The sequence below is a fragment of the Quercus robur genome, chromosome 11 (genome assembly GCF_932294415.1).
Source record: "Quercus robur chromosome 11, dhQueRobu3.1, whole genome shotgun sequence".
Taxonomy (NCBI): Eukaryota; Viridiplantae; Streptophyta; class Magnoliopsida; order Fagales; family Fagaceae; genus Quercus; species Quercus robur.
In genome coordinates this window covers 38,140,438-38,151,076 of record NC_065544.1, presented here as the reverse complement: position 1 = coordinate 38,151,076, position 10,639 = coordinate 38,140,438, and the positions used below count along the sequence as shown (strand labels likewise).

The following is a 10,639-nucleotide window of genomic DNA, read 5'->3' as shown; positions in this document are numbered from 1 at the left end:
ATGAATGCTACAAGTTTTACTACATAATCTTTACAAACTTATGTGTCACCAATCACCAAAATAAAAAAATAAAAAATAATCATTTGTTATGTTGTTGATATCAAGTATCACCCAGTCAAGTCAAGTTCACTGTCAAGTCAATTTATATACGTTATGTAACAAATTTTGTAGTCAGTTTAGCATTTTTCTAAGTAAATATTAAATTACTTTTTTATGGTTAATGACAAATCAATTTATAAGATTTATGAAGTAAATTTTGTATACCTTTAGCATCAATCATAAAAAAGGAGCTGACTGGCTGCAAAACTAACCGTTTCAATGAGAGGAAAGTATGCTTCCTCCTGTTTACTTTACAGAAAAGCATACAAGATATCAAAATAATGCATCAGGATGTGCATCAGACACTAGGATGCCAGTGCTTTCCTTGATACAAAATGACATTCCATCACATTCTAAATACACCATATTTGGTATCTTCTGCAGGACGATTCATGGAAGCAGAGATGCAGAGACCTATGATTTTTCTTGTGTCAGCTGGATCAATAATGCCATCATCCCAGAGCCTTGCTGTGGAGTAATAAGAACTTCCTTCTTTCTCATATGCCTCCACAACCTTTGCCTTGAATCTTTCCTCTTCTTCCTTGTTCCACTGCATTACATCATGCAAAGCATACGTTAGGACAAATAAGAAGACCCTGAATTTGGTGTAGGGAGAAATATGATAAGTCATCTTTCCTTAGAGACAAAAAGAAGCTTCTACCTGAATCCCTTGCTTTTTCTTGTTGCCTTTTTCTATTTGAGCTAGCACACCAGCAGCCTGATATTCAAAGACAAAATGATATTTAATTGACAAATCAAAAAGAGATAGATCTTTATGCTTTATCTCATTGACATCTCAATCATAAGCATGAATGTGTTGAGTGAAGAGCTACCTGGGCACCACCCATCACAGATATTTTGGCATTTGGCCAAAGGAACATGAAGTTCGGACTATAAGCACGGCCACACATTGCATAATTTCCAGCACCAAAGCTTCCACCAACGATTATAGTAACTTTGGGAACCTATATCAATTGATTAGAAAAGGTGCAGAGGTAAATCTTTATGTTTCTTTTGTTCTTTTTCTAGGATTTTTTTTTTTTTTTTTTTTTTTTTTTTTTTTTTTTTTTTTTTTTTTTCTGATAAGCTGTTCCTTTTCTAGATATACATTAAGAACCATGCTAGTAGATTATTTTCAAGTTATAGAGTCAACATGATGTTATACAAATAAGGAGCTGAACAACAACCCTGAAGGCACATTCATACAGCAATAGGCTTGGCATATCTTAAAATTTACTCAATAATCAAAATGAAATTAATATTAAGTATGAGAGACACCAACCTTTGCACATGAAACTGCCATAACCATTTTTGCTCCAGATTTTGCTATTCCATTTGCCTCGGATCTTGAGCCAACCTATTAAATGAATATTAAACATTAAGGTTCCATGCTTTTACCAACTTTAATGGACCTCCCATTTCTATGAATATTATACCTCAAAGTGGATTGAAAAAAATATAGAGCTTACCAAATCCAGCTCCTTAAGTAAAACTGTTTTGCCCACAGACAGACAGACAAATGGATAGTTTTAAGGAAGAGCAATGGATGACATAAAGCAATTGACTGTCATTCATCTAACAAGCAATGCTAGAGAGGGGGGGCAGATTCTAATGGCCACAGCAGTTTAAACCAAAAGGAATTCCAACCATAACTAATCTTCACAACTGGAACTCTGAATTAGGAAATATGTAAGGTCACTCAACTAATCATCTAAAAAATATTGATACAAGGAAAAAACCAAACTTATGAAGAACCAATATTCTGAGAGTCTACAAATATCCATGCAATAAATTTTGAACAAAAGGGAAGCTTTCATTGAGCTAAAACTGTGTACAACTTCCTCTCTCTTAATCAACAGAAGAGACTGCCATTACTTAGATTAGAGGTCTAGGGTAAGGCTTTCAAATCCTAGTTCTGATCTGTGTGACTCAGTCCATTTTTATTTCCTAGTCCTACATTTTTACTTTAAAACTGAATTTCTACTGGTACTTTCTAAATTCGTTCAAACTCGAATCCGTCAAAAATAAGTTCACTTTACCCTTTAAATTGCCAAGCATATCACAGATTACATACGTTCCCTCCTTTTCAATCTGTTTTATTTGCAAATGTAATTACAAAGAGATGTTAGAAAGCTTTATGAACAGTGAGATGGCATACCATAAATCCAGTGATGTTCTGAAGGAAGACCAAAGGAATGTTTCGTTGAGTGCACAGTTCAATGAAATGGGCCCCTTTTAGAGCAGATTCATTAAATAATATCCCATTGTTTCCAATTATTCCAACTGGCTGTCCAAAAATTCTAGCAAATCCTGTTACAAGAGTCTGCATTGACACAATTGGGATTACAAAATTAATAAATATCAAATGCTAACACATAAAATTCTAACAAGCTTAAGTGATTCAAATGCCCTCACAGTGCCATACAATTTCTTGAATTCGTCAAATTCGCTTCCATCAACAATGCGAGCAATAACTGACCGTATATCAAAGGACTGCTTAAGGTCAGTTGGTGCAATGGAACAAAGTTCCTTTACATCATATAATGGTTCTTTAAATTCATGGTTTACAGTTTCCAATCTACTTAGCAGTCCCTCTTTCCCAGCCATGTGCAAGTTTTTAATGATGTTTCTCCCAAGAGCAAGTCCATGTAGTTCATCTACAAGAACAAATAAAATTACATATATCATCACTAAAAGGCAAAAAAAAAAAAAAAAAGTACATTATGCATTATTTCTTAAACGCAACTGCATGCACACCCACACACACAGTTATTCTAATAGCTCAAGAAAAACAAATTTTAGTATCACAAACTTTTTAATAAGTAAATAGTCTCATTGAGAAAGTGAAAATGGGCACAACCCAAGAACAGTGGAAGTATACAACTGTTTCACAATCTCATTGAGTTCTGGATGTTGAAAGTTGAAACTCATCAGGCAAACTTCCGCAAACTGACATGGAATGGCCAGCATAAAGAATCTTACTAAAGCAGAAAGCACAGGGAAGATCATAGAAACTTTCAAAAGAGGTGCCTTTAAGATGCAAAGGCAGAATGGCAAAAGTAAATACCTTGAGCAAAATAATCTGAAACTCCTGATGTCTTGCAATGCACAGCAGCACCCCCCAAATCTTCTGCAGAGACTTCTTCTCCTGTAGCAGCCTATTGAAAATTTTTGAATAATTTATAGGTTTTAGACACAACTATAGACAAACCAATATTCACACATACATATAAGCACACCAATCCACAAGCAAGCACAGACATACACATATGGACACAATATAATGTTTCATATAACATAGAAAGATACCAAAAAAATCATTGAACAGATCTGGGAATTACCCCATGAAGAATTTTGGAACACCGGAAGGCCTGTAACTAACCTTTACAAGTGGGGGTCCTGCCAGGAAAATAGTACCATTTCCTTTGACCATGACACTTTCATCAGCCATCGCAGGTATATAGGCACCCCCAGCTGTGCAGGAACCCAATACCAGTGCAATTTGGGGGATGCCTTCAGCAGACATCACAGCTTGATTATAGAAAATTCTACCAAAATTATCCTTGTCAGGGAAGACATCAGCCTGCTTAGGAAGGAAAGCACCTCCACTATCAACGAGATATATGCATGGTAATTTACATTGAGTGGCAATCTCTTGTGCCCTAAGATGTTTCTTAACGGTGATGGGATAGTAAGTGCCTCCCTTGACAGTCGGGTCATTAGCCACAAACATACAAAGTCGTCCATGCACCGGACCTATCCCAGTAATAATCCCAGCAGATGGCAAGGCTTCTTCATATAATTCATGGCCTGCAAGCTTTATGATAAAACACACAATTAGATGTCAAAGACATTGCATATTCTACTATAAAATGCATCAAGTCCAATGAATTGACAAACAGAACATTTGCTTTCCAGTTGACATGTGAATTCTGATTCTGATTCTGAATCTGAACAAAATGCATGATTTCTAATACATTAAATAACATGATTAACATTCTTAAGTTGTACTAGTGAACAATGTATCAGAAATGTGAACAAATTTCATTCTTAACTACCATCCCCATAAAGAGACAGTAACTATATCTGGACTATATTGCATGTCGCAATCCACTTAATTTGGAACCAAGACACTCAAAAAATAAATCAACTTATCATCTCAGGGTTTGGTTTGGTTTGGTTGAGAAGAGAGAGAGAATATCTCAGCTAAATAAGGCTGTGTGACGCATGACAAAATTCAATGGGAAATTTGGGAGACAATTGAATAGGGAAAAAAAAAAGGATAGACCCTAGGAATTAGCACTTAGTTATTGTAAAATTCCAACATCAAATTTTGTTCATTCATATGTCCCTTATATTTTACTGGAGCCTCTTTTTAAATAGGCTTCCAAGAAACATCCATAAGAAAAATCACATAATCCACAATCATGATAAAATTATATTAATGAAATTCAAATTTAAATTAGCAGTAATGTGCATATCTATATCATCCCTCCCAGGGTGGGAGAGACTCAACCCTGTTGAGGAAATCCCTGAGTAGTCTTCTAGCATATTAGGGTCTAACTGTAGCAACTCTTCTCTGGTGATCCATGTGCAATATGACTCTGGTTGTCCCTTTCAACAAATTAGGAAGCACTCAACTTTTCCTATCCCTGGTAGAAACAATATGCTAATCCAAAATAGCATTAATATGCTCTTTACACGTTGAAAAAAGGTTTGGTTGAGTTGGATGGGTCACAGGGTTTATAAAAGGATCATGAGAAAGCTCATTGAAAGTATCATATGGGATAACAGTTGAACCTTTAAAAAATTATAAGTAACCAGTTTCTTAATTTTAAAGGGGGAGCTACTTTCATAATCAAATGAAAAATCATTAACATATGCATTTGATCCAACCCATGTCAACACTTTGAGCATTCCAGCATAACAGGCTTGCAGTTGCCTAATGGCTTCATAGGGGAAACCATTCAAGCCTAACTAAAACCATGACATAATCCATTACCAGAAATCCAATATAAAGTAAATAAGCTTGATTTTTTTTTTTTTAAATTGATCATCACTTGCTTGAGATTGTTTGCTAACCACATGACTCCACTCATAAACATGATGTGTGTATGTTTCTATTGAATCGGATACTTTTTAACGAGTGGGGAAAGTGGGAGAAGATTTAAAAGACTTTTGACTTCAAATGGACTCATACCTATATAGTTAGCTCGTTTCCCTCTCAACAACCCCTTTAGGCTCAAAATGCTTGGGTCCTTTTCTCAATCACCTCTTTAGGTTGTACAAACCTACACTCAACCTTACATCCATCATGACTATTCTCAAGGAGCTCAACTTGAGACGGTATGGTTTGAATGAAACCTCACAAATCTTTACGTTTGATAAGTTTCATGGAAATTGATGTATACTCAAAGAGTAATGTATAGGCACAACATTTTTCACAGTAGTTGTATTGGCAAGCTTTTATTGGTTTTCATATCGACCCATGACTGATATCACTTATTTATCTACCAATAACAACTTACCACCTCAGAAATTTGAAAATTTTGTACCTCTAGACAGAATCCTAGTTCATTAAACAACCTGAAGTTCCAAAATATTTTGAGTAATTTTTTATAATAACAATGTTCATTAAGACTAAAAGGCAATAATCAGAGAGAGAAATATGATAGTGAATAAAGTGGGAATGAAAGACAAAACCTGAGAAAGTTCAAGGAATGAAGAACCAGGATCAAGAAGGCGATCAATTCTTTCTCTGGGTAGAAGCTTATTCCTACTCCTATTCCTCTTCACCGCCTCTGCTCCTCCTCCACTTAGAACCTGAACTTTTTCACAAACCCATTAAAACATTTATATATATTTACAGAGAGAGAGAGAGAAAGGGAGGACCTTGGCTATGTGGGATTGGAGGTCGGAGATGAGTTCATCCATGGCCTTGGAGTTGCGAGTGAAGGAGTCGGAGGTCCGGTCAATGGAGTCGGGAAGGACTCCTAATCCAAGGCAGAAGTCCCTTCTCGGCTGAGCTAGCATCCATGGATTACGTGAACCCCAACAACTTGCCCTTCTCGCCAATACTCTAAGCATTTCTCCCTCTCTCTTTCTGTGTGTGTCTGAGTCACTGCTACTGCTGAATTTGTATATTGATTGTGCCGGAAAGCCTGATCTCTAAGAGCTGATGTGTAGTGTCTATCCTATCCTATCCGTTCTGCTTCAGAATCAGAATCAGGCAGCTCTGCTCATATTAAAATACTATAATAATAATAATAATGGCAAATAAAGTCCTTTGAACGATTTCTCAGAGAGATTTCTTCAATTATGTATATCAATTTGTCCCATGTGTTTTGTCCCATGTGTTTTGGGTTTATAATAAAGAAGTGGGTTCCAACTTCTATAATGAACAACTTCTAAGTTTCTAAGTTCTAACACAATTTAACATATATTCAGCAAAATAAATAAATAAAATCTAACACAATTTAGCATATATACAGCAAAAAAATAATAATAACACAATTTAACATTTTTTTTTTTTTTAAGTTCACAACAATAAGAGAGTATGGAGATATAACCTGTAGAGGCAAAGGCCCAAGATCATACAATGGGTCTTGGATCCCGAATCCCGTATGGAAAATTCGACCACGTCCAACGAGAAAGCGTGGGTGCCAAAAGGGCTCCCGGCCCAATTCTTGTGGGTCTGAAGATGTTTAAAAGGCAGTCCGAGGAGAAATGTCTCCTCGGACGTACCAAATATAGCTCAAACATGCACTCTGCCTGCTAGAAGGATCCACCCCAACGAGCATGAGTAACAAAGATGAGTCCCACAAGCCCGTAAGAAGGAGGAAAGCGTAGGATGCCAAGGAAGAGACTGCAGCTGCCACATTAAATGCATGACAGCTACTTTTCTGGCCGCATTAATGTGGAGAGGACTTGTGAACAGTGTTGCCTTGACTACCACAACTCACAGAAAGATGATGGGGTGTCCAATGGGACAGGCACTCAAGTGAAGGTCTAGATGATCAACAAATGTAAGGCCCTGATGACTTGAAGAGGGCTATATAAGAGAGAGAAGTCCCCATGAAGAGGGGGACAAAGAAAAAAGGACCTTAGAACAGAAGAACAACGCTAGAACCATAGCCTTTGAGCAAGGACCGATATACATCCTTCACGTCTCCTTGGACTGAATATCTAATGGACATGAAAGGGATTTTCTTACTTTTGATTATTGCATGGCCCAATTTTAGCTAATACACACTTCGTTAATGCCTAGTTCTGTAGCCCACTCTCTATAAATTCATTGTTTCGAGCTCCTTGGGCCAGAACCCCATACCTGTTGGGCCTGGGCCCTGAATTGTGATCCTACATAATCAATTGCTAAAATTTTTATAACTCATCTAGTATCTTATGTATTTTTTAATGGAGATATCTAAGACTCAAATCTTCCTCTTACATTATATCTATTGAATTATAAGTACAATTGAACTATAATATTCTTTGGAAAAAAAAAAAATCTTTGACATTAGAGAGCCTTTCATCATCATCATTTTCTTAATACAAACTTCTAATTTTGTGTAATTTAGATGTTATTTTACTTCTTGGAGCTATAAATTTACTTTTAGAAATTTAAGACTTTATGGCAAATGGTATCCTCCAATTTCAACATGCTTTCTTATAATAAAAAATTAACTTGTTTTTATTTTAGCCATATAAAGTTTTTTTTTTCTTTTTTGTTATTTAACTTCTATTTAATTTCAATGTAATTTTTTCGTTTATCTTGATAATTGTGCACCATTAAGTTAATAAAATTAATTTCAATTTGAAAAGTGAAAAGTACTAAAAAAGTAAAATTTAAGGACAATGAAAGTTTTTTTTTTTTTTTTTTAAAAGAGAGTTTCAACCTCAGCTTGCTCTTTATTATCAGGAGACCAAACTCCAAATCTCTTACTCAATAAGAGATTTTACTAATTGAGTTAACTGAAACCCACACGACGGAAAAAATTAGACATAATCTATATATATATATATATATATATAACACCAAAAAAAAAAAAAAAAAAAAAAAAAAACCCTCTATGTGGTTTACCCTTTCTTTGTCATTTCTATTCTTTTTTTTTCTACAAGCCCTTCGTCCTCAAGCCTCAAAATCCTTCGTCCTCAAGCCTCAAAATATCTTTTACATGAATTTTTCTTTCGTAATTACTTTTGTTTTTCATTTTTTTTAATATTCCTTCATTTGTGTATCTTTTTTTGTATTTTTACTTCCATCACCTATGTGTTTGTGTAATGGAAAATTTTTTTTGTCATTAAGTTTTTGTATTTTGTAAGATTTTTTTTTTTTTAAGAGAGAGTTTCAACCTCAGCTTGCTCTTTATTATCAGGAGATTGAACTCCAGATATCTTATTCAACAAGAGATTTTACTAATTGAACTAACTAAAACTCACACGACGGAAGAAATTAGACATAATCTATATATATATATATATATATATCAGTTGAATTTCTAATATTTTACCACATAAGCTTTGGTAGTCCAACAATTTTACACATCATTTTTTATCACTTTATTTATTATGTCAAAATGAGAGTTTTAAACCACTACTTAGCAATGTGAAAAGGTTTAAACCAAACCAACCTAATATATATATATACACACACCACACAAAAACCCTCTATGCGGTTTACCCTTTCTCAGTCATTTCTATTCTTTTTTTTCTACATGCCTTTCGTCTTCAAGCCTCAAGGTATATTTTACATGAATTTCTCTTTCATAATTTTTTTTTTCTTTTTTTTTAATATTCCGTGTTTGTGTATCTTTTTTCGTATTTTTACTTCCATTACCTACGTGTTTGTGTAATAGAAAATTTTCTTTTGTCATTAAGTTCTTGTATTTTGTTGTTACATTTTTCATTTTAAAAAAAATATACAATATATATGGTTTTTTTTTTTTCAAAATATGTATATCTTTCTTTTCCATTATAAATATTGACTTTCATTTATTTTTAACTAATTGTAGTATTAAAGATATTTAAGAATCGTTATACAGCATAAGTCAACATTTTTCACTTGTAATCATTTTCTTACAATCTATTTCACATAAAATAGGTTTTGGTATTTTTACACTATAATAAGTATGCATGTGAAACTTCTGAATCTTTTCAATGCACTTGCGTTTATCAAGACTAATTTTTCACCGAGCTAACATTTTCAATGAGTGAAAATTTTGTAGAGAGGATTTAGAGGCCATCACGTCCTATTACACTTGAAATTTTAAGTGTTTTGCATATAATCCAGCTCCTATTTCTCTCTATCAACTTTTCTATAACTAATTTTTTTACATACAAATTTAATAAGTAAAATTGCAAAAAAGTTTTTGAAGTCACAAAAATGTTTTCTATTAAGAGATTTTCCTACAAAGATAATATAGATTTTGATAAAATTGGAGGATATATGAGTTTGACTTTCCAAATTTCCAAAGTGGAATGAGATAGTTTTAATGGGGTTTTTTTTTTTTTTTTTTGATAAGTGGACATTCATCTGGCATCCATGTGTTACATAACAAGTTCTGTTTTGTGTTTCAGATTTTAACTGAAAATTTTACTCATAAAAAATTTAAAAAAAAATTAATGGGAAAAGAATTTATTATTTTCTTAGTCTCTTGTATATACTCTAGAGTGGTATTGTACTTTAATGGAAAGCAGAAATTATAACCAGCATGAATTTCCTAGTCTCTTGTAAATATTTCATAATGCTAAGAGTACTATTGTAGTTTAATGGAAATCAGAAATTACCACCACCACAATCTGGTGGATTTCATTTCCGGTGATAGTTTTGAGGATTTTTGGTCAAAGTCTTGTGATTTCCTGAATAAAAACTGCTGAGATGATAGACAAAATATACAACTAAAAACCACCCCTGCAAAAGTAAAACTAATACAGCACCCCCAAACCCAATCACACTAGATCATCATAGCACCAGATACTAGATGATAACCACAGCAAGTCAACAACCATCTTAACCTGCTTATACAAATTTTACTAGAGAAAATGGTAAAATGTTAATATATCCAATTAAATGCTAAAATCAAAATCAAAATCATCTGTCTTCCAAATGGGTCACCTTCATTTTAGTCCACAATACGTACCTTGGGATACCTACTCCCAAGTCCCAATATACTGGCAGATGCTCTGTTGCCTCAGCCTCCTTCACCTCCTCTGCCTCTGCCTTTGGATGGTTGAATGTTCTGATTGTTTTGTTGGAAAACGTTCTATAAAGATAATTTTTCACATTTTCCAATGTTTGGTAGTAGAATAAAAAACTAGTCAACGGAAAACATTTTTTATAGGCTGTTTTCCAAAAACATTTTTTGGAAAACAATCTCTCTCTCATGTGTTGCATCTCCTATAAATATTATATTCATCTATAATCGTGGGAAACATAATTTTTTGACACCTTCTCTCCCTCATAGTAAGTTCTCTCACTTTTTCTCTCTTCCTTTTACTTTTTCTCTCCTTAGTCCTCACACCCTCACTGTCACTAGCTATG

General features: G+C 34.1%; 1 protein-coding gene across 1 annotated transcript; it reads right to left on the bottom strand.

Annotated features, from left to right (window-relative positions):
• Positions 1–241: 241 nt before the first annotated feature.
• On the bottom strand, positions 242–6,376 carry LOC126707256 (methylcrotonoyl-CoA carboxylase beta chain, mitochondrial). Its single transcript, XM_050406845.1, has 10 exons — positions 5,992–6,376; positions 5,803–5,922; positions 3,482–3,916; positions 3,167–3,257; positions 2,515–2,756; positions 2,258–2,422; positions 1,382–1,456; positions 933–1,064; positions 761–817; positions 242–649 (listed from the first exon to the last, which is right to left on the bottom strand). The coding sequence occupies exons 1-10, from the start codon at positions 6,184–6,186 to the stop codon at positions 446–448; spliced, it is 1,716 nt and encodes a 571-aa protein (XP_050262802.1). The 5' UTR covers positions 6,187–6,376; the 3' UTR covers positions 242–445.
• Between the last annotated feature and the right edge of the window lie 4,263 nt (positions 6,377–10,639).

What these genes read in the sequence shown, in the direction of transcription:
- LOC126707256 (XM_050406845.1), bottom strand. Translation starts at nt 6,186, where the DNA reads ATGCTTAGAGTATTGGCGAGAAGGGCAAGTTGTTGGGGTTCACGTAAT. An exon ending in TTCAGATTATTTTGCTCAAG is followed by an intron (nt 2,757 to 3,166) that starts GTATTTACTTTT and finishes TTGTTCTTGTAG; the next exon opens with ATGAACTACATGGACTTGCT. An exon ending in TGGCAGTTTCATGTGCAAAG is followed by an intron (nt 1,065 to 1,381) that starts GTTGGTGTCTCT and finishes CAATTGATATAG; the next exon opens with GTTCCCAAAGTTACTATAAT.